Source organism: Anthonomus grandis, chromosome 3, assembly GCF_022605725.1.
Source record: "Anthonomus grandis grandis chromosome 3, icAntGran1.3, whole genome shotgun sequence".
NCBI classification, from domain to species: domain Eukaryota; kingdom Metazoa; phylum Arthropoda; class Insecta; order Coleoptera; family Curculionidae; genus Anthonomus; species Anthonomus grandis.
The window spans coordinates 16,249,709-16,275,243 of NC_065548.1; the positions used below are offsets into that span (position 1 = coordinate 16,249,709).

Below are 25,535 nucleotides of genomic sequence, written 5' to 3' on the forward strand. Positions count from 1 at the left end.
CAACTTTTATACATATCTAAAGAAGTAGAAGATATTAAAGAAAAGAAAAACAGGTTAGCAAAATTTGGTGACATTAGGGTCAAGCAAGTCTTAAACGAGCTTAAACAATTTTATTTGAGCTCTACAAATTAACTGACTCTATTGAAATGTCTTTTGATGATGCAACACAGATCAAACCGTCCATAATTAGAACTGGGAATTCGAATTACGGTAACATCGGTTACACTGTGCTGCTCGCAACCAGCCTGTGAGACCTACAGTTATTACAGAATCGTGTGAAAAATACGAGCAAGAAGTATTATAGACCTAGACCTGAACATCAGAAAAAATCAAATTCATGACGATCTGTCGGACCAATTCGGACCCAAGGGCGCTACTGACACAAAGTAAGGAGATCGAGTCGACAGATTCGTGTACCTCGGAACCATCCCACTCGCAATAGGATCACGCTGAGGGAATCAGGTCCGAATCGAAATTGAATGCTTCGCATTTACTGGGATAATAAATGCGAAGCGTTCAATTTGATAATGTTCAATTTAATAAACGCTTCGCATTTATACTCACTGTGCTGCGGTGACCTGAGATTAGACACGACACAGACAAGATACTAATAGTGAAATGCTACCTTATCCTGGTGCTGATACGCGGAGTAAAGGCCTGGACGCTGACATAGCTATAGAAAAGAAGAAGAAGAAGAAGTAGAAAGAAAATTTTGATCAAAATATGTGAATTGGAGCAGATAAAGATAGAAATTTGGACCTTAAGGAGGTTTCTTGCATTTTTATATTATTTTTGAACAATATTGTGTATATGCCCTACGTTAATAAAATAAAGAGGTTTGCATTAAAACTCATTAAATCATAACGGTACATTTTCTTTATTTCAGAAATATTTAACTACATTGTTCTCACCTATCGCTTTAATTTTTAATAAATGCGAACTCGTTCTTCTATTCTAAAATATTGGATTTTTTTCATCGATTTCATCCATTAAAATGCTTTCATTTTATAAAAGAGAAAGATCTTAAAAGTTTAATTTTTTAAGACATGATGGGTAATTAATTGCCTAGAGAGCTTCATTTCCACACATTAAAAATAAAATGCTTAGAATATGCAGAGCTGTGCTTCAAAAGACTCATTTACGTAGCCTTTTTTTTAATGGCAGTAGTTTTAATGGGTAACGTTCTCTTAGAAATATTTAACAAATAACTAATGACATTTTAGACTCCTTTGTTAATTTCTTTTAAGATCCTTCTTAACCTAGTCTTATAAAAATTTTATTATAGGTACATTTTTTATATTTATCAGGAAGCAAAAAACTTACTTTACGTCTCATGATTTGGGGTTTTATCTTTTTCTTTGTCCGAAATGAGACTAACGCAAACATCTTAGTATTTTAATCAGTATAATTCTTTAGGATTGATATAATTTTCCGTTAAACACTAAGTGACTTAATCTGCTTTTATTTCTTTAAATAAGTATTTACGTATGTTAGTCTCTTCTTGGACAAGTTAGATGAACACTAGCATCTTTCAATATGCTTTTTTTGGTATTATATAAAATGATGTCTTAAATGGGTCAATTTACAGGCAACAGTGAACATATCTATGTATAAAATGAAATAATATGTACACAACAATATTTAAATGATGATACTTGTTTTGGCTAATACTCAACGATATCCTAATTATAGTTACATTAGAAAATTTATAATCAAACTCCTGCTTAATAAATTAGGTTCTTGTTTAATTTTTCTACTTAAAAATTATTTTAAAATAACAAAGCACATCTAACTAACATCTCTATTAAAGTCTTTGAAGCATGTGATTTAATCTACTAAATCTAATAATATTTCCTCCATTGATAAAATTATATTAGAGAATATTTTAGATTCTTTTCTAATATTGCGCAAGCGGTGAAATCTTATTTAAATATTTTCTATGTATCTTGAATTCAGGGTCTATCTTAAATAGCGCATGCCACTATTTCTATCTTCTAAACGAAAAAAGTTACAGTTAAATTAGAGAAAGGTTGCTTTTTAATCCATTCAAGATCTTTAGAGCTCAGCTGGGCTAGTTTACAACCTAAAATAGAGATTGAAAAATAAATTTTATACAAATTAGAAAAAAGTTAACCTAAACTTATTTACAAGATGTAGAAGAAAAATAATAAATTTGGCAACACTGCGAATTTCAACGCCTTCCATTAATTATGTAATTTTTTCAGCTGCTTTCTGTTTCTACATTACGCAAAATAAAGAAGCAAAATTTAGAGAAGCGTTATTCCATTAAATTTTGTTTAGGTTTGAACGATCGGCAAATGTTATGTTTAAAAAAGTAGAATAGTCCTGCCGCTGACTCTCTTACTAAGAGTGCCAGAGCTTTTCGTGGATGGTGAATATCTCAGAACTAATGAAATCATAATCTCAAATGCTTTTCAAAAAGTGGTGGGATGATACACAAGTTTGAAATTTGTCAACTAAATAACCACCTTTTTAAAATGAATCTAAGCAGAAGTCCATTATGTAGAGAATGCAACTATGAAGACGAGGCAATGGTGCATAAACTTTAAAACTGCCCTGCTCTCTCGTCTATACGCAGTAGAATTTTAGGCATATTCCACTTATTACTTAAAGAAATCAAGAAGTTCCTTGGTGACGTTGTTGCTCTAGTTGATTCGTTAGGCTGAATGACGAGTTGAGGGAGAGGTTTCCAACGCCTTGAACAGAGACAAAATGGGCCTACTGATGCCTAAATGCAGTGTAGTTCTCATCACCCTCTGCAGTTACAGATAGAAAGATATTGAGCAATCAAATTTGACCAAATTTTCTGTTCATCAAATATTTACTGAACATCTAAAGATGCGAAAGGTCTGTACCAAAATAGTGCCGAAAAAGCAAGAGCGGAAGGAGAATTAAATAAACAAGTGTCTCGATCTTCTTGACAGAATTGCCAGTGGGCAATATTTCTTTAGTTATGTGAAAACAGGTGATGGATGAACCATGGATTTCGAAACCAGAGACTAACAAGCAAACTGAGAAGTTGCACGCTCAGAGCAGCTCGTCTCGATCAAAGAAAGCCCGAATGAATAACTTGCAAATCGAATCAATGCTGATTTGTCTTTTTGACAGAATCATCTATAAAGAACGTATTCTTCCAAATTGTCAAACAGGTGTTTTATGAAGGTATTCTTGAGAGGCTAAGAAGAAATGTGGTTCCTTACCCAGACATTGCATGCAGAAAAATGCTCAATCATCACAATGCTTAACATCGCACTATTCTCTCCATCGCAGAATTTGTGACATTAAATAGCACTCCTGTGATTGCATTCCTGCCACTTTTTTATATTTTCTAAACTGAATAATATTCTCAAAGGACGTCACTTCCAAAAGTGTTCAATGGACATGCTGAAAGCCATAACGGTTGAAGACCTGCAGCGTTGCTACTAACACTGAAAAAGTACGTCTTTATTGGTTTGCAGCTACCTATAAGAACTATTTTAAAGTGGGTAACATTAATATTTAAAAAACAAATAACTATGATAAATAAATAATTAGTCTCATTCTTTTTCTGTCACATTTTATATACTATGCATATGACTGACTTTTCTGATTACGGGCGAAACAGATGCAGAGATGTCATGTTCATAAAAGAAAAAACCAAGTGGGTCAAATATCTAAATCAATGATCTGTTTTATGTTATTAGAAGTCAATATGAATAATAACCTCATAAAAGTATGGAAATAGATGATTAACTTTTTTGTGAATAAATTCCAAAGATTTACAAGCTTTTAACAATTTACTGGTTTTAAGATAAGAATAAAAATGTAACTTAAACGACGATATAGGACCAACAAGCAAGCAAAATTAGAGAGTCTATCAGGGCTAGCGATTAAAAGACCCCGATGATTTCGCTGGTAGAAATTGATGAAAATATGCCAACAAAATCTAAGGAAAACGCTAGGAATTGCCATGAAAAAAGGCCAAAGAGATGAGAAAAATTCAGTGACGTTTCAATCTGCTGTGAATCAAGCATATTCTGTAGACCTATCTATTTTCCTGTCTCTCTTAAAGCATTGCGCTACGTGAAAGTTGTAATACTTATAAGAGGATTTATAGTCACAATGTGCTTTCTTGAAAATATTATAGACCATATCTTAGGAAAACCATCTCGGAAGGCATAAACGTCATGTTCTTTTAGAGGAGATGATTCAGCAAATTGTTAATAATGATTTTTAGCTCTAAAAACTAAAAACAAAATTCAGTAATTCAAAAGAAGTTCTTATAAATTACCCTGTATTCTGATGAAAAATAAGAACAGTGCAAAAAGGCAATAAAATCTCAAATGACCATTAAAAACGACAACTTTGCTCTTTAATTTATCGAACTTTCTGGCATTTAACCATTTGGATACATCAGTAGTGACACACGTATTTAAGACAAACTGTATCTATGTTTTTGTTTATGTATTTTATAGGGTAGAAAGGAGTTTTAACGTTTTAGACTATAAAGTAACTCAAATGTAGTATTTTTTTAAATTTCAATTCAGAGCAAGCATAAAATTTTAACATTTAATTCGTAATTTTTAACAAAAATTAGGTTAGCAAAGAACGTATATATCACATGAATATACAGTCTACTTTTTTCGTAACAGTTTTTCTTTAATATTTCAGTAAGTTTCTAACGAATTACTTGGGATTATTGAGCATCGTGGAGGCAGTTTGCCTTATTAGGTTTAAAATAACACGAAACTATTTAATTGATACTATTTTCTTCCGTATCCTAAATTACTATAATCATAATAATTTCAGGACAGGAGAATAAACTACTTAGTTTTTTCATAATAGATGTAATCGGGGGCTGAGAACCCATGAAAACTATATTAAGTTTTTTTGAAAAAAAATTACAAATTGTATGAGAAAAATTGAACCCATAAACTTAGAGAGTAACATTTACTTAACAAAACTGATATTGATATCACCTCAAGTAAAGCTAACAACTAAAAAAATAAAATACAGAAATTATTAATTAGACTGTTAACTTTCAAATAGAGGCAGTAAGCACAAACAACCACATTTACTTTTGCATGTTAGTGGTTATTTATAAAGATTATCGAAAATGATTAGGTTTTTGTTTGAAACTATTAATATTTTCATTGAGTTTCTACAGAGGTTTTTATTTTTCTTCTAACTGTATTTCTCTAAGAAGTCAAAGTCGAAGACATTAATTTCTTTTTCTTTCAGGTTGCTAAACTCATTTTGTGTTTCTCCCAGAAATCGTAGTGGTCTTTATATGTGGTGAAAGCAGTTTATTTCAGGTAGTTGATACTATTTTTCAGGCTGTTGACTACGTTTTTCTCAACATAGGAATTTCCTTTTTTACCAAACTAAGTATAAAACAAGAATTCAAAATAGATCCAAATATCTTTGAAGAAACTTAAATGCTTCTAAATTAAATTGTTTAGCCATTAAATCCATACTCAATCTTTTCGTTATTATGACAGACCTTCTTACCAAGGAACTCTTAGTGTGAACTCCTAGTTACATTATATTTATCAATTCTAATAAATAGTCCTAGTCTTTATCTTGTTCATTAAAGGATTTGTTAGATTAAGGTTCCTTAAGCTTTGTGCATTTAACTCTCTTTAGATTTAAATAATTAAATTAATAAATAATAATAGATTAAATTCAAATTACAGTGTTTAAAATATGGCGTAGATCTTTTTTTAAAAATCCCACATTTTTCAAGCCAAATTCAAGCTTTTTAGCTTTAATGAATTTCTGTCCCAATTGTGCTATTGATTTTAGTGGTATATGTTTCAATAGTTATTGATAATGTGTGCTATTTTAACTGGTATATATTAGGCTTGGCTGAAGGCAAAGGTTATTATTCTAGAATCAGGTATAAGATTCTAAGAAGATTATAAAACTTCAAAAAAGATGTCTAAAATTTCAAATAATCTTTTTTAATTTCAAGAGCTGAATGGCGTTGTTTCTTTTTAAATTTAGATAATATCATATTCTTAAAATTATCGAAATAGGAAATAAAAGAGATATCTTCAAATTCAAGTATTTTTTAAATTCATATTAATTAAAAAAAAAAAAAATTAAGATGATGCATTACTGTTATTAGATTTAAGGTTTTCTTATACCTAAATTTGAAAAGTTTTAATATCTGGTTTTTCCTTTTAAGCCCTTATTTGGAAAAGGTTCAGTATAAATAAATTCAAATAAATAGAATGGCTATGTACGAGACTTTTTTACCATAGACTGTAATAAGTGAGGATATACGCAAACTTTCGAACCTTTTTAAAATATAGACCCCGTCAATTTATATTTTAATTTATCACTTTTCTTAGGTTTTCGGGGGAAAAATATTATAAAAATATGATAGATAATTTTGATATTACCTATCCAATCAATTGCAATATTCCAAAAATTTTGAGCAATTTTTACGATCTACATATAATCCCAAGTACAAGATATGATTTAAAAAGGAAATTTAAAAAGAATAAATAAATGTAATGAAATATCCCTACCACATAATAATACTTAAATATTGCTACTAATATTATTTTTTGAGCTTATTTAAATGTAAACATATTTTGTTTCAATTTTACTAGAATACAGCACAATCTACTAAATGATACAATGCCAACTTACCGCAATACATTCATTTTGTTTTCGCCTTATAATTTTTGTTTAATTATCATAAAAAAAAAACAATTATGATAGATTCAGTTAAACCCTTATAATTTTACACTTCTGCTACGAACATAACATTTTCTTACAACTAAATGATTAATTAATATTAAACGATAATTAAGGCAAAAGGCAACACTACAGTTTACATCGTGATGTAATTAAAAATCTACCTATCTAACTTGTATAATTGATCCTTGGAAGTCCATTTGTGTTTAACGGAGATTTCATTACTTTTAAAGGACATTCACTTTACTTTGTTATGCATCCGTACTTATTTTGATAAAAATATTTTAACCGATTTTTTTAAGTGCATTGATTTTGCTAACAAATAAAAGTTCATCAAAAAAAAAAACGTGTGTGTCATATATTTATAAAATATATAAATTATTGTTAACACGTAATTAATTTAAGTGGATCGTCGAGAAATGCTTCCTCACTTGTAAACTAGATTAAATGTATTAGTTTTTTGGTTAAATATTTAATTATAGAAAATTTCATACACTTAATAATAACCTAAATTATAAGAACATAATCAAATTTGCCTAAATATGAAATTGTTGTTTTAAAGAAATAAAGTATGACATTTTAAATGTGTAATTTTTAAGAGTAAAATCAGTATTTTTCTTTAGTTACATTTGTATTAGAGCTTGCGCTAAAAAATATCATATAAAAGTCAAGCTGGTTTTTCAATAATGGTTTAAAAACTACAATTTGTTTTAATAACTTGATTTTAAGTAATTTTTACAGGAATTAAAAAAAATTAATTTTAGAAATAAACTTTAAACTTAACGAACAACAAAAAATATAAAGCGAAGAAATTTTATTAAGGCATAGCAATAGTAATCCGATAAAACTAAAAGATACCCGATATTATAAATGTTTTATTAAAATGTTATCGTAAAGTAGTAAAGCCAAAAAAAATTAAATTATTTAATATGTTACACTTCAAAGGTGCCGTAGACTCGCTTATCTTAATAAAACCTAAATACGCCAAAGAGTGTTACATTTAATTAGAGTATCTTCATAAATGCATTGATGAGTTTATAATAGCATCAATCGTTTATATATTTAAAAAAAAACAAAGATTTTTTACATCAAAAGAATAGCTCAGTATACTTTCATAAGCAAGTAACGCTACAAGCAGGCTTCATTTAACTATAGTTCATTTTCCGAATACGAATTATTTCGTATTAAATATTTATTAATTTTTAAATATTAAATATAATATATATTAATATTAATAGTTAGTAGCTTTGATTTAATAATAATTCATTATTAAACAATTATTTATTATTTTAAATTCATTTAATAAATTAACATTTAAAAACACTGCTAAGTAAGTTTTCGAAAGAGTTTTTATTAAAGGCGAATCAGATGCAATTGTAGCATTTAAATATTGGTTATTTCTAATTTATCTATAAAATTTTTTAAAATATATTTAAAGAGTAGTATTTTAAAAAAACAAACTAAATTATTGACTTTACAAGGAATTCTAATGGCTTTCTTAAAACTCCCCAAAAACAGCTCATAATAGGATATAATGAATTATAATAGGTTTCTCTTATTAATAGAGTTCTTAGTTTATATACAACTCTCATAATGAAAAACTTGAAAGGCTCTTCAATTTGTTTATTAATATGAAATATGTTTTTTTTTAATTGAGATATAGATTAAAGAAATCCTAAAGTATTCAGTAAAACAATCAGATCTTATTACATATGCTAGTGTAAAAAACCACCATTAATGTAGTACAACCACCACCAATGACACAACTTAATTAAAAAATTTATAACAATTTTTCGTACCTGCTGATGCCTATATCATATTGAGAACGTAGTATAATAATTGTCAAAAATTGTTATTAATATTTAAGTTATAGGCTTTGAAAGCCAATTTGTCTGAAATGATCGCCTCTATATGCTTTGTGTTATTATAAAATGATTTATTTTTTCATGATTATTGAAAATTAATTTAATGATATCATGTCCGTTGAATCCTATTTGTTTTAAGTTTAAAATATAATTTGATTTGATAAATTGCAATATTGTGTGGTAAAAAACTAGATTTAGCAAATTTAACCAGAGAACTAGAAGACAACCTTTTAAATCCTATTAATATACAAAATACTCTTTAAACTGTATACTCATTTAGTGCTTAAAGCACCATATGCTGTTATATATTTGAATTTAAAAACAAATTTCATAAATTTAATAACATTTAAACCAGTAACCAAAACTGCTTGACTTTTATACCATATACACGTTACATTGCTAGACTGATTAATTTTCCTGATAATCCATGGCGAACCTTACACAAGGTCGCCGTCATATTCACTGTTAAAAATACTGAAGAGACCCGTAGTAGTCCAGGTTTGCGTGATGTCAGTACACCCACGACACCGGAATCCATTGGGGCGTCGTCTGGACTTTTTCGATGGCGGTTTCCAGTGCGCTAATGGTCTCATCGATGTCGTTGTTCACTATGATCAGGTCGAAGTAGTGTCCATATGCTTGCTTTAACATTTCGGACTCTTTGGCGAGACGTTCTAAGCTTCCATCAAACTGTGGTTAAAAACATCGTGTGATTATTAAGGAGGAACAAAAAGTTTTAAATAAAGTAATTTGCTGAGTTTTCTTGAAATGTGGGTATATTTTCTTTTAAGTTGAATTTTATTTGGGTAACTATTACTTTAATAATTTTTCTATTTGTTTAAAGGATATTTTAAACCTGTATTCCCTCTGTAGATCATCATTGACAGACAAATTTTTACATAAAGTTAACGGAATGTATTTTTGCAAACTTCACTAGACCTTAAAACGCGGTTGCATATAGTTAATATTTTTAATGTTTGTACAACGTAAGTTAGTGTCTGAACAACTATCACTGGCTGAACATGAAAAACCAAATTACCCTAAAGCAGCTGAATTAATCATATCTCATTCCTATATTGACTATATATTCATAAAATGACTTACCATTGACGAAGCTCTCAAATTGCAATAAGATCTGATACGTCTTTTAAAAAAAGGTGGTTTCGAACTTATGTAAATGAAATGCGAATAGTCCTAGATTAAGTCATTTTCCGGCTGCATACCTATGTAATCAAAACTTATCATTTGATATTGATCTAAACAATTTTCACAAGGTGTTACAGTTAGAATGGAATCCTTTTTTTAATGTTTATCGGTTCTCCATTAGCTCATTTGGCACTTTGTATACCAAGCGTAATATCCTTAGTAATTATGCTAGAATACTCGAACCTTTAGGGCTCCTAACTCCAGTGACACTTATGGCCTTTAAAATTAAACTGCGATACTGATACACCTGTGGATGTATTATAGATCTGGAAGAAATATTTTACTAAAATTTACATCTTGTGTAATTGTAAAATTAACCGTAAATTGATTAGAAATCTTGTGAAGTACATGGTTGGATAAGGATATTGTGCAGTGGTATACTTTCGTCTTGAGTATCGTCAAATGGAGGTCAAATTTGTAATTTTCAAGTCTAAAATTGCTCATCTCAAAACAATTATTTCAATTCAATTCCTTGATTGGAGTTTTATGAAGCGGCTTTGTTAAGTCACTTGTTATGTTTTATGATTGCCATTAATAGTTCTCTCTTGAATAAAATTGCCTCCTCATCAATGGAAGGCATTTTTTAGTTATAGAATTACATTTATTTAAGAGCCTATATCATAAGAGCAGTCTATTATTTTCTAACTGGCATCACGTTTCTTCAGGAAACAATATCGCTATCTTGGTTCACGAGGATCCTTATATACCACCTCAGATAGCTGAGAGTTCCATATTGTGGTGGTCTGGTCCTAAGTTCTTAATGGTTTCCATAGATTCTTATGGATGGATTAGATGCCATTACGCAATCTGATGATTTCCCTGAGGAACGTTCAATTTCTCTTGTTAGGACCTAGTTAAACCACATATGTTTGTTGCTCTGATTAATAAATATTCTAATTTTGAGAAACTAAAAAAAATGTTTGCTTATGTTTTGCGATTTTTAAATAACTTTAAGACTAAAATTCATATTTATGGTTCTTTACGCCTTGTAGTTCAAACTCTGTTTCGTCTAATAAAGCACATACAATCTAGATTATCTAGGCTTGGTAGTAGATAATTTCATTTGAAGTTATCATATCAATAAAAATTCCCTGCATTACTCCCGAGTAGTTGTTATTTTACTGAGCTTTTGATACGGTACATTTGAAACATGCAATCATGCATCAATCTGTTCAATATATCGTTTCCCAATATCAGTCATGTTTTGTCATGTTTTTGTGTCTGAGATGTTGGAAAAGAAATCCGGTATCATTACAGCCTTCTATAAGCGCTCTTCCAAAGCGAAGAGTTAGTCAAGTCAAGGCTTTTCTTCACACCAGGGTTCATTTTGCCGGTCTCTTTAATATACTTATGTGTAGACATAGAGGTGCTAGATTTTCAAAGATATATTTTTGCTTATGTCTAAGTCTGCTAAGTCTGTTCTGCTACGAAAGCAGTACATTTGAAATTAGTTTCCAACTTATCTAGCGATGTTTTCTTAGTAGCACTTCATAGATTTATTAAGGCGTGGTAGACTTAAACTCCTGAATAAATTAATGGAAAACGCATCAGTAAGTCTGAAAATAGTTAGTGGAATTTTAACCCGCCTTCAGCACCCCATTTCGGTGGCTTACGAGAATTAGGAGTCAAGTCAGTAAAAATTCATCTATTTAGAGTTACTGGCACTCAAAACTTAACATACGAGGAGATGATAACTGTCCTAATACAATTGATCTACCCAGCATGCAGTACCGAATGGGACTAGTTGTAGAAGTGTATCCATACTCTGACGTAGTTAAGGTATTGATTCCATTCACAGTGCGTGCCACTGTGAATGGTTTATTGAAACATAACGTATAGTTAAACTATATCCGCTAGCTAGTTTTTTTAAAAAAAGGGGTGTTTTGTACCTTTTTTTTAATCGGCAGAATGAAGAATTAGTTTATATTGAATTTGGGTGTATTTTCACATAAAGTCAACCGAATGTATTTTCCTTATATATTTTAATATATATTTCAATACATCTTAAAACACGATCGCGTATAGTTTGTATTATTAATTTTTTTACAATGTAAATCCTTAACCCTTAAACCCTTCTTCCTTTAACCTAGTACAAGTATCTTTTATTCCATTTATCAGAATGTAATTACAGTCGACTTTTCTCTCCTAATATACGTATCGAGTAATATCAAAACGCAATATAATTTATTTTAAAACGTTAAAAATATTTACTGTTTTTGCATTATAAACTAATACAAAGGACTTATTGATTATCTGAAGTTTACTGTTTGTGTATTTTTAATGAAAAATTTTACGACACGGCACACGTGTCGAATATTAAAAACTCCCAGTTGCAAGCAATATTGTATTTTCAAAGGTATAATTGCTCTTTTCAGTAGTTTAAACTTTTTGTATTCCACTTTAAAAAAAAGACCTTAATGCAAAATATTATTCATTATTCTTCTTTATATTTAAAAAAATATTTATTTTATAAACATTGTAAAGAATTTGATATATGCAATTAAATAATATTATATATGTTAATTCTAAATTACTTTTAATTTTAATTTCAAAAAAATGCAAAACTCGGTTTAATTCAATTTAAATAAGTTTGCAAAAATTACCCGTTTTTAAAAGTAAATAAACTTTTGATACTCAATTCCTTGTAGTCCAAAAAATATAGAAGCGAAAACTTTTTTTTTTCGAAAATCGCGTCCAAAAATTAAACAATCATAAATCAAATAAATTGTTTTTAACGGAAAGGTAAAATTTCATGTTACTACTTTTTGTAATGTTACCATTAACACTACCATCAAGAAAAGAAGATGGAAAGTTCTCTCAACAGTGCCAAAAATATTGCCCAAAAACTCTCCTTAACTTTTTCTTATGGTAATTTAAAATAAATCAAATAATTATCCAACACCTGATTTATACATTTTATGCCTCAATTATTAGCTATGTTACTCACTATATTTTTTTATGCGAAACAAGAAGTTGCACAATTCAATTAAATTGGTATTAAAGTATTATGAACAGTGCTGTGAAAAGTTAAAAGCAATTCAGAGTTTATAGGAATATTACGCGAAAAAGTTTGGCAAGTTTTATCTTTTGCTTTTATTTTAATACCCTTTTATTCGTTGGTTCTTTAATAAGAGCTTAAGAGTTTGAATATTTTATTAAAATTTAATCAAGCAGCAACAAAATACTCAGTTTCCATGTTATCTGCTTGCTACCTTAAAATTGCACTTACATCAGCAATATTTTGTAATTGCGGTGCAGCAATAAAAACAACATATGGAGCAAACTCCGCTGTTCTAAGTACTTTTAAAGCTTGAGGTTCCACATCCAATATTGCCATCTTGCCTTCTTGATGTATTTTTCTTATTGTGTCCAACTAAAATAAATATTTTAATTATAAAAATATATTCAAACGTATAATGGAAAGTTCACACCTTAGTTCCATACATAGCATCCTCGTGTGTTCCATATTCAAGATATTCATTAGCTGTAATATCGGTCATCATCTCGTCATGAGTTACAAAGAAGTAGTTCCGTCCATTTTCTTCGTCTGCCTTGGGATGTCTCGTTGTATCTATATAAAAATATTTTTAGTATATTAAAAGGAGTATTATATCATAAACTAAATTTAAGTTTAAATTGCCTAAGGAAAATACGGTAATCTTCGTTTTTCGATTTATCAAAAAGAGTTTTGCCAAAATTGGTTAAAGTTTCGGCAAGTAGATGAAGTTGATAATAGATTCCAGGAAAATAATTTAAATTATTCAACAAGACTTTAAAACTTTAGGTTAAAGTTAAAGTTAAAATTAAAACTTCGAAAAAGTTCATTGTGGCAGTAGATAAGTTTTAACGCGCATTTCGAAATTCAAGGAAAAATATTGATAAGTAGTATATAACTTGCCTTAAAAAATATTAGAGGTAAAATTGCTGCGACGTTAATTAAACTTTCATTTACAAAAATTAGGTTTTTCTTTTATAATTTTAATAAAAAAAATATAAAAGCAAAGGCTTCATATAAACAATTTTGTATGATGATTTATTATATTTTACTTATATAGTTTATTATATTTAACAATTAGACGATAGCTTGAGAATAAATCTTTTTTAATTTAATAAAATCTTTCTCAATTCAAAATAAATGGCATAGTACCTAAATAAATAATAAGAGGTAAATAGTTCTAATTTGCTACAATATCTCAAAACTCATTTAATATGCAGGGTGTTTCGGAAGGAAAGGGAAATATTTTGGGAACATATTCAGAAGGTCAAAATAAGATAAATTAAGCCATATGTTTTAATCCGATTCTTAACCGTTTCTGAAATAATCGGCTCTTAAGTTTTATTTGTAAATTTTTGGAATAATTACGTTCTCTGTATTTCTAACTCACATTGCAGGTTTTATCATTGTTTATTAATACATATTTTAATTAACTGTAGTTTTGAAATTCGAGGTAGAAAGTTAGACAGTAGGAAGCCAAGGAGGCTGTAATGCATATATGATCCATCATACCCCACAGAGGGTTAATAAAAATTAATAGCCTTGGAAAAGCCAATGTACCACACTAGCCTGAGATATATATATCATTGGGCAAATTGTATTACCGGGTCTTGGCACCTAGCACGTATGCCTGCTGCGTATAGCCCATAGTCAGTTTTCAGAGAAGCTGAACTCTGCAGCCCTTCTTCACCTTATACTTACACCTTATAAGGTCTTTAGCAAACTGCACAAGTTTGAAGCTCACCTTCTTGGCTGAATTAGACTTAACCCTTTAGTAAGCGGGTACCCTAAAATTACATTAATATTCGGGCAAGGCCTATTGGACCCAGATTTTATTTGGCAACTAAAAATTGAAAAACAAAATAAACAAATACTGCTAGACCGCAATTTTTATTTTATTTGTGACATCTATTTAATTTTAATAATTGTTTTTACCTATTTTATTTAATCTTCTATTTATTTTAATTAATTCTTTTATTCTTTCTGAATAAAAAACATCTTTGTCCATTTTTTATGCATTCTTGACACATAATTTGGGTATGCTGTTAGCATAACTACTTCTGACACTTTTCAGATTATGTTGCAACTTTTTATTCAAAAATTTTTGGGAGGGCATGTTTTTCAAGTTGCACCATCTTTTGCTTAATAAAAGTGTCGATGACTTTTTTCATTAGCCTGAAAGTAATCTGAAGTTTTAGGCTCAGTCTTTAATTCTTTTTTGTAGTTCTTTCTCTAATTCTTCCTCAGTATCCGTATTGTGATTTTTAAATCGATATTCTCAATTTTTATTTCATCATGCAACTGCTGTAATGTCTGGATTTTTTACGTACGTATTTATCCATATGACCCGTAAACAACTGATTCTTCACCGTCAGAGGAAGAGATACTGAAAATCAACACGTGTTCAAACAAAAAATAATAGTGGGGCCAATACTGTAAAATTCTCATTGGCCTGACAGACCCCATCCGACTTCTGGAGGGTCAATGGCAGCTCTGCTATATCAGAGTATTCGATAATTAGAAATATTGTATAAGTATTTTAACAGAGCGAATACTACAACTTTGTTTACAGTAGCATGTTCCCCAGAGAGTAGCTCTTGCAGATACACGAGACCTCACCGCAAAAGCCTGCACGAGCTGTATTAGTCATTTTTCTTTACTAATTTAGCCTTATTAAAGCTTACCTTATTAATTTTATTTATTTTGCAGTGATTTCCCTTAATTAAAATTTTTTATTGTCAAATATGGTGATCAATTAAAATTTAAATATACGACTCGTGAAGAAAATTGCTGAGAGCAAAGCAGTTTTTTTGTTTTTATTTATGCTAATTGCCCTGCAGTCGTATTTGTGTCGGTATAGAGAATCCTGCAGATGTTGTTTTGTTATTTCAATGTAATATTTACCGCAATTTAGGAATTGAGTTTTATACACAGTTTTAATTGATATATCCCAATCGATTTTCGTAGATAAAATTATACGTGGTTAAAAGTATAACCCTATTTCCGTAGCAATTTACCTCTATATTTTTGAAATTATTATATTATTTAAATTGAGGTTATAATCATCACTTTTAATTGACCAACATGGCTCTTTTTCAAAAACATCATATAAAATGAATCTTTGCAATTTGTGGCATTAATACTGTTCTCCCTTTTACTAAAGTCAAGAAAAGTCAGCTCGATATGGATATCAGCAAGTCATTCGGCCAAATAGATTAATAAACTTTGCCCGAAAAAACTATAATAAACAGTTTAATCGTTCAGATCGGTTACATTCCTGGTATTTTCTCGTAGTCGATGTTAATGTGATACAGGGGTATTCTGGATCTACTTCTATTACATTCTTACACAACTCATACATATGTAGAAAAGGTTAAAATAAAAAGTTGAATAGGTCCTCTTTAGAAAGATTTTGATAATATTTTATCTGAAGTTGTTCCAAATTTTGATGTGGTATTATATTTAGGAGACTTTAAAATTAATTTCTTTGATTTTAGTAATGATGTCCTTAACTGTTTTGACTCATATAATCTTGTACAGGTACTTAACGAACCAACTCGCATAACTCAAAATTCAAGCAAGCTTATAGATCCAATTTTTATCAGTGATACCACATTAGTTACATCCTCTGGTACACCCTCTGCCGATAAAATCTCTGATCACAGACTCGTTTTTGTTGACTTAAAAGTAAAATCTAATAAACCTTTATCAAAACCTGTTACGTATCGTTGTTTTAAAGTTTTTGTTCTAAATGATTTTTTGTCCGATCTCTTCAATTTGACTTGGATGGACATTGTTAATGAGAACGATATAGACAAAAAATTACTTCTTTTTACTGATTTGAATCTGAACACACTTTTTAGAGTGACAAAACCTCATGCTCCGTAGCTAACAGAAAATTTTAAGGCTGTCATGAAAGAGCGAGATAAAGCCTTACAAAAATTTAAGCGTACTAAAGAACCTCAGGATTGGGACCGGTACAAAGAACTGCGTAATTTTACAGTTTCTGTAGTGAGATCCGAAAAAAAGGCCTATTTCAATCTTATTTCTAGACAAAAAAGGTGATCAGCACTAAGATCTTTAAGTGTCCTAAACTCAAATGATAGCAAGTTATCTCCTAATTTAACAGATCCAAACTTAATAAACCAGCATTTTTCTCAATTTTTTATCAACAGATTTAATGACTGTGATGAAACTATAGAATTTTACGAAGACAACAAATTCAGCACATCGAAAAAAATTTTATTGAAAGTGTGATAAGATGTTTGTTATTTTTTGTAAATACGGTGTGATAAGATGTTTTTGTATTGATGTATTTTAATGTTATGTGTGTGCCGTTTTTTAAACTTTTTATGGACATTTTGTAATATTATCATTTTTCACTTGACAATGGTTTAACAACCGAAACGCGTCGGGATTCTTGAGATAAAGATTGTGAAGTAAACAGGACCCTTCGTCTATTATTTTGCTTTGAAAATTTAAATATGTTATTCCTCGACATAATACAAGAACATACAAGAGGTCTTTTACTTACAATGCGATTAAAACATGTAACTCCTTGCCAAACAATGATTTACTACTTCATAATTTAACCAAGTTTAAGTCAGGATTTAGGCTGTATTTATTTAGAGAACAGTTAAGCTCCTATTTTTTAACTCACTAGTATCGTGTGCTCCAGAGGTAGCATGATGGTTGTATACGATTGCATACAAGGGTGTTTGTTTGTGTACAGTATTGTTTTGGTGCAGGTTGTAAGTGTTATATCTCCCCCGTCTTGGGTATAAAGAATGGTATAAGTATTTTTTGGTGGGAGCAATTATTTCTTTATAATATTTCATCTTAATATTATTTTTCTTATTCTTATTATTATGTATGATTACCGACATTTATTTATTATTCATTAGGGTTAAGTTTGAGTAGCCTTAGGCTAGACTTTTTTTTCATTTGTAATATTTGTCAATCTGTTGTTTTTTTTTGAATAAAAGACGATTATTATTATTATTATTATTATTATTATTATTATTATTATTATTATTATTATTATTATTATTTAGCAAATTCTAGCGACTAGCTTCAAACTTGTAAGATATTTTATTCAAAATAGTAGTAGTTTTAGAAGCACTTAGTTTAAAAGTTCAATATTTTAAAATAAGATTTTACGAGTCGCATTGTTGATTCAAAAGTAGTACCTCATATTTAGAATAAAATTTTGGAGTCTCTGTGTAAGTTTAAAATATATGTAATTAATTAATTTCAATCAGGTTTCCGAAAATTATTTAATACTACCACAAGTCTTTTGAGTACGATTAATGATATCAGAGCCCAAAAATTACATTAAATAAATAGCGTGTCTAACTCTGCTGGAGTTTAATTAAGATTATTAGCTAAATTACAGCACTGGGTTTTCAAAAAGCAGTATTACATTTTTTAAATCTTATCTTGAAAGTCGAATTTTAAGGATTCTTATCTAAGATACTCAAATTTCTTGCCATTAATTACATGTGTCCCATAGGGGTCTATATTGGGACTACTACTTTCTAACTATGTAGCTGATATGAAGGATGGCCTATAATATTCTAAAATGCAACACTATGCAGGTGTATCTTTTCACATACTAGACTTGCTTACAGCTCAATATACAGTTAATTAATAGTTAAAAGCATACTATTTATGTTTTATTTTTGTATTTCTAAAGGGTAATAAAATTGTTTTAATTTGATTTGAAAAGTAATCTTCAGTTGAATTAGATTCTCTAGCTAGCTAGCATAAACTTCCTCATTCACTTTCACAAAGTCACAAATCCGATGCGGGAAAATTCTTGAGTTACTGCCAGAAAACTTTCAAGGGATTCATTATTGGATCTCGATAAATTCAGGCTAATTTGTCAAGAAAATTGAAGATGACTAAACTATTAAAAAGAAGATAATACCAGTTTGCTGCAAAAAAAGTTCTTCATAAACAGCGTAAAATAAAAGAAAATGTTTATCAAAACTTTTGACACAAATACATTACGATGCTTCAGATTTTACAAGTGCCCTCCTTGATTCAATAGTAATCTTTAGTTGAATTTGATTCTTAGCTAGGACGAACTACTTCGTTCATAGAAAGTCACAGATCTGGTGCAGGCAAGTCGTTGACTTAGTATCACAGAGCTTTAAGGAGTTTGATATCGGATCTTTATAAATTTGGGTTAAAATATTTTCTCCAAAGTTGAAACACGCATTGTTGTTGCAACAGCAAATTTTGTTCTTGTTTCATGACCAAACTGAAGAAGAAAAAGTTAGTGATAGTTTTCTAGGAATATCTTTATTAAGAGCGCAATGTTCATATAAACATTTCACACAACAAGATTACGATGTTTCAGATAAAAAGAAATCTTCAGTTGAATTTGATTCTTAGGTAAAACGAACTCCTTGATTAACATTCAGAAAGTCTCTGTTCCAAGAAAATTGTCAACTTAGTGTTGCTGGGTTTGTAGAAGTAGTTCAATATCGAATGTCAAAAAGTTTAACGTATATATTGAACCTAAAACATTAAAAATGCGTTGTTGAACAGCAAAGTTTGTAATTTGTTTATTTGATGAACGAACTGAGAAGGAAAAGCTAGTGAAAGTTTGCCCGTACAACATATGCATCAACAGGCATTGATATTAACATTTTTGTAATTATTAAACATACGAACCAGTAATATACTTACGTGGAATTGGGTAGGCGTATTGATCAGGATGTCTTGCTATAAGTGTGTTCTTTATATGCCTCCTGCCAACTCCGTGTGCTCCGAGCAGTACAAGAGTTCTTCTTTGAAATGCTGGATCGGTCACTATAGATTTATATTAAATTATTTCAATTTATTAATTTTAAAAAAGAAAACTTACTAGGTAATTTGACAACTTCTTCATAAGTAACTAAATCTAATTGGTCAAAAACTGCGTTGTGCTTAGCCAAATATTTATCCTTGTACTGCTTCTTTTTTCTTCCAAATATTGAGCAATTGACTGTAAAGAAGGCATCTGTTAATTAATTGTACAGATTTCATTTTAATTAACCGCATGCATATTTAAATGTTTTATTTTTCCCAGCATATCATTCATTCACATCTAGAGACAAATATAAATCAAAAAGCACCTAAGGCATGCAGAGACTGTTAGAGAAAAAAGAAGTTTGCTAAAATTAAGATGAAAATAGAATAAAATATTGCCTAAAAGCAAAATCGTATCTTCGAGTTAAGCTTGAATTAAATCGATGGATTAGAGAAGCGAAATCTAGACTAATAGGGTGAATTTTCCCATCGGCACGAATTGTTTGGATAAAAGCTTCATTATAAAATTTATATTTTACTCTTTATTTTGAAAAATCCAATCACTTCTAATTTTTTTATACATATTTTTTAATTTAATATATGCTGCTATATTTATCTACAAACTGAACTAGATTCTTATTCTATACCTGTTGAACCATCACACCCGTTAGCGTGTGAAGTACATCCTTTTTCGAAATCTATCATTACAACAGAAATATAAATCACAACATATAATACATATTTACATTTATATAGGTAGTTTAGAACTATTTTAATATTTGTAATTAATATCAAGATAATACAAATATAGATTGTATCTGGGAAAATCAGATCTTTTTTTTGTTAAATATTACACAAATATTTATATTTATTCAATATTTTTTCAATTTTTTTTGTTTCACAAATTTTTAAATAATAATATAAAAATTAAAAAGATTGAATGTAAGTTTAAAGGTCCCATAGTTCTAAAATACACATTGTAAAAAAAAAACTTAAAACCATATAATATCGTATAATTAAAATGTGTAACATGCTTTAAGTAAAAAATATTAAATAAATATATTTGTACAGGTATATTACATTTAGCATTTTCGTAAATAAGGATTTAGAGGTACAAATAGAATTATGTACCATGCATAGGGTCTAGGTGTACGTTAAATGCTAATAAGTAGAGTAAATAGTGTTGAATAAGAAAAAGGTGCAAAGAGTTGAAAATATTCAATTTGTATTGCAATGATCTGCTGTAAAATAAAACATTTTTTTTACTTAAGTAAAGATTTTTAAGAAAGTACTTAAATAAATTAAAAATATAATTAGGTAAATAAAAATATTATGCTTAATGTGATTATGTCATCTATTTATACATGGTTATTTTTGTTTGGTTCAACTCATCACTCAGTTAGTTGATAAAAAAAATTATGGTAACTTGGGGTGATCGACAAAATAACGCAAAGATTAGCTTGTAAAAAAAAATCGAATTTCAAAATATTTTTAGCGTTATTTGAATGTGTGTCTTGTATATATGCTTAAAAATAGAGAATGCCTCATTTTAGTTTTCACTTTTACGATGAAAAACGAAGAGTAATAAATAAATCTAATAAAAGTTGTCAGAATTATAAAATAATTATTTTAATTATGAAGTGCATACAAATTTTGGTTACTCTTGGCTACTTATTCAAGAAACTTTATATGTACATATATATCAATATTATTTAATAGGCAACCAAAAATATACAGCAATTTTTAGTTTCTCTTATAAATATATTATTTTAATTTTTATAATTCGCACCTTGTTCCTGTTTAGTCTTTTCCATTGCTGCACATGCAGCCCTCCATTCTTGCAATTCAGGTGATGGGATCAGACCAGCTGATCCTGCTTGATCTTTGCGAGCTTGCCACCAGTGATGATCATCTTTACTAATAATCTAAAGAATGCGTTATGATTTAGTGAATTTAAATTTAAATAATTTACTTTAAAGATCTTATGATAATTTACGAAACTCTTACTTGTAATATATCACCAGTTTTAAAGGCTATACCCGCTTGCGCACACGGAATCAGATCGTCCTCTAGAGGATCGTAGTCGAATTGTGCCCTGACGAATATCTGAAAAAAATATATATTAAAGAATTATTAGAGTATTTATAAAATAACTTTTACCAAAACCAATAAAAAAATCCTATTTTCATCCATAACATAAAAATGTCAATAAAATCATTTATTTATCATAGTTTAATGTAGATGAAATATTAAGGATTATAAAACTGTCCAAGATTCTAGGAGTAAAATGACTATACCATATTAGTGAAGAAGTCTGTACTAGTGGAATTATGTAAGTTAAGCAAGGCTGTCATTTATCCCACAATTGAATATAAAACATTTTTTTAAATAAGTGTATTATGCATTTCAGCATTCAAAGAAAATCACTGCTTTTGACGCAATCTGCCGAAGTTTCCAAAACTCAAAACATACTGTTCTCTGATTTATTTTGGGAATGTCTCGTACTGCCTGTGTCCTGCTGGCTAAGTATTTTCACTCTAACGAATCACAATTAAAGCCTAATATATATTTTAAAAGAGGATAGCTTGGCTGGCGAAACACTTAGTCAAACAATAAAGACAAAGTTACAGTGAAAATACACAGGTCTGGTGTTTACCGAATTAATTGTTGCCATCTAAAATGTAAGGTTTGCTACGTGGGTCGAAGCAGAAAGAGAACTGAGGTCAGAGTAAACGAATACCTCAGATTCATTAACAGAAAACTTTAATTTAACCAACAACAATTTTTAACTCTCAAAAATTCATCCATTATCCCAAAGATGCTGGTCATACACTTTTATAAAAGGTAAACACACAAAATCTACAGCATCACAAAATATACATTTAATAAAACGACAAAGGTTACATGTTTCGCTCGACTAGAGCATCATCAGACCTAAATAATAATTAAAATGATGAAAACCGAAAAAAGTTTTTCTTTTGCCAAACATATTCTGAAGTCAGATCATAACTTTAATTCGACACTCAATACAGAAGTTCTTTATATCTCTCAGAACGGGTTTAAATTGGATTTATTGCAAACTTTAGAAATAAATAGAGTGATATAATCTCCTGACGTTAATAAACAGACTAACTTTGACACTTGCGATTTTTGAACTTATTTAGCTCTTTTAAAGAAATAAATAATAATAAATATTTATTTTTCCATATTTTTCCTCTTAAGTTCCTGTTTAGCCTTCAAGAATTGATTTTGTGTAAATAATTTCGCTTGCTTATTGATGATTGTCACCGTTTCTTTGCTGGTTTTTCAACATTCTTTAAAATGGCTAAAACAAAAGAGTTATCAGTAGAAACAAAAGGTATTATCATTGGACTTCATAGGGCTGGAAAGACTAACCGTCAAATTTCGACGGATTTGGGAATTCCAAGGCGGACTGTCGATTATAATGTTAGAAAATTCACCAGAGAAGGGACTATTACAACAAACCTCGATCGGGAAGGCTAAGGGCAACAAGTTCAAAGGAGGATTTAAATATTATAATTACAAGCAAACGCAATAGACGCCTTCCGCCCCTGAAATCACAGTAAAAATCAACAAGGAGCGTAAAAAAGCGGTCAGTGTTTCGACAATAAAACGGCGACTTTATAATACTGGTCTTAAAGGACGTTTAGGTGTATCAAAATCGCTACTGAAGGATGTTAATAAGAAGAAAAGACTTGAGTGAGCCCAATCATACAAAAAATGGACCATTGATGACTGGAAGAAAGTTCTCTGGAGTGACGAGTCGAAATTCGAGGTTTTTGGAACGAAGAGGCGAGTTTTTGTTCGCCGTTATGGCAATGAAAGGATCGCTAAGAACTGTACGGTGGTGGTTCGGTGATGGTGTGGGGTTGTTTTGGAGGATCTGCAGTGGGCGATCTAATTAGAATAGAGGGAATTCTTTGAAAAGAGGGTTACAAAACAATTTTAAGTGACAATGTACTTCCTTCTGGTACTCGAATAATTGGGGAAAACTTCATCTTTCAACATGACAATGATCCCAAGCACACGTCGAAATTGTGCAAGTAATATTTAGGTCAATTACAAAGGCAACATTTTCTGAAAGTTATGGTATGGCCCTCACAATCACCGGACCTCAATCCTATCGAATTATTGTCGGATGACCTGGATAGACAAGTGCGAAAATCATGCCCCACATCAAAAGAAGACTTGTGGAGGATCATGCAAGATGAGTGGCACAAGATACCTTAGGAAACTTTGGACAAATTAATTAGAAGACTACCAAAACTCTGTGAGGCTATTATTAAAAATCGAGGAGGACATGTAGATGAATCTAAAATTTGATTTTTTTAAATTTAATTAGATTTTTAGATTTTTAGATTTATTATTTTTAGTTATAACTTTAAAACAGTCATATGTGGGCAAATACTTTTGAGCGGTAGTGTACTTAAGATAGGCGTTTCTAGCTGTATTATTTTTAATATTCTATTATTTTTGTTAATTTTATCATTAAATAAATATTTTGGTCAAAATTTGTAAGACTTTTGTGCTGCTTTTTATAATGTTCTGGTAGGTTTTTAAAACTAATTAAGATATAAAGTTTATAATTTTTGTATTTTTTAGTATCTGATGCATAAAACATCAGTTTAAAAAAAACGATTTGCATTTTATTGTGAGGATAATGAGAATTTAACTTAACTAAGATAATATTATTATTATTAAATTCAATTTATTTAATTTCTACTCAATTATCAAATAGAATCAAATATTTGGCTGAAATGCCGATAAATTCGTTAATAAAATAAAAATTGTTTTTTTCTCGAAAATTGTTTATTTTATCGACAATGATTCGGAGTATCTTTTGTTAGAATAAGATCCGTACTATTAAAAAAACTATACTATGCTTTTTACTTTTAACACACAACGTGTAAAAAAGGCTAAGAACCTGTTGAAGGTAGTTCGCCCGAAAGCAAAATTATCCAGATATCTAAGAAGTTAATTTTAAGGAGACTCTTCTGCTAATCAAAATTCTAAAATTTTTAAAAATTATTTAAAATAAACATGCTTTTCAGAGGCGCCCTTTAGGTTAAAAGTTCGCTTTTTTTTCTTGTATATTTGCATTCGGGGAGGTTATCCACATATTATGAGACTTGTATTGCATAGGATAATTTAAAGGTATTCCAATAATTCTTAAATACAATAATATGCTTATTCACTGAAGTACTGACGTCGTACCCAAAAAAATAGGTCACTTATTATGAATTCGTCACAACAATATAGATTTTACTTATACTGATGATAATAATATTTTTTTCACAGCTAGTCATCTAAAGCAAAAGTTAAATCACTGAGCTGATTTTAGAAAATCGTTTCTTTGCGAGCGCTAATTTATTAGTGTGCTATGAACTGTATTTAACAACAAATTTAAATAGAGTCAACAAGTATATACTTGAGGTTGTAATTCTTGTTCTAGCTTCAGAACTCCTTCAGAACGGTATAGGAAAACAACTTAGTCATCTAAGATATACAAATCACTAGACAAATTTGACATAAAGAGTTTTGGTTATTAGTTAAACTGTCTCGTGATTTAGGTCCCACTATAGGACTATCTAAGGTTCTAACCATAGGACTATCAAAGATATGGTTTAATTAGGCACAGATTTAAAGAGCTTATCTAGTTTAGTACTATTCCATGAGAATTCAATTTAAACTGCAAATAATAAAATAATGCTGATCATCTTTCAGTGATAACACAATTTTGATACTTTTTTTAAGTTTTCTCCATATACATTTTAGAAAAAGTTGTGTATGTTTACAAAAATAGAAAAATATTTGATAATTTCAAGTTACTCACACCTACAGCACATGATCTCAGAAACAATCACAACCTCCTCTTTATGATACAATAGGTTTTCAGGAGCAATAGTGTTCTATTTGGTGACGTATTCTAAAATTATTTATAC

The 25,535-nt window shown here is 29.6% G+C and overlaps 1 protein-coding gene across 5 annotated transcripts in view; it reads right to left on the reverse strand.

The window, feature by feature from the left end:
* Window positions 1-860: 860 nt before the first annotated feature.
* LOC126734519 (peripheral plasma membrane protein CASK) overlaps window positions 861-25,535 on the reverse strand; it is a 681,912-nt gene continuing 657,237 nt past the window's right edge. For all 5 annotated transcript variants that reach the window (XM_050438187.1, XM_050438189.1, XM_050438188.1 and 2 more), the window contains 7 exons: window positions 21,580-21,678; window positions 21,362-21,497; window positions 19,649-19,768; window positions 19,471-19,593; window positions 13,211-13,350; window positions 13,009-13,152; window positions 861-9,263 (listed from right to left, as the gene is read on the reverse strand). In XM_050438187.1, the coding sequence (XP_050294144.1) occupies window positions 9,084-9,263; window positions 13,009-13,152; window positions 13,211-13,350; window positions 19,471-19,593; window positions 19,649-19,768; window positions 21,362-21,497; window positions 21,580-21,678 (942 nt within the window). In that variant the 3' untranslated portion in view covers window positions 861-9,083. The remainder of the gene's footprint in view (window positions 9,264-13,008; window positions 13,153-13,210; window positions 13,351-19,470; window positions 19,594-19,648; window positions 19,769-21,361; window positions 21,498-21,579; window positions 21,679-25,535) is intronic.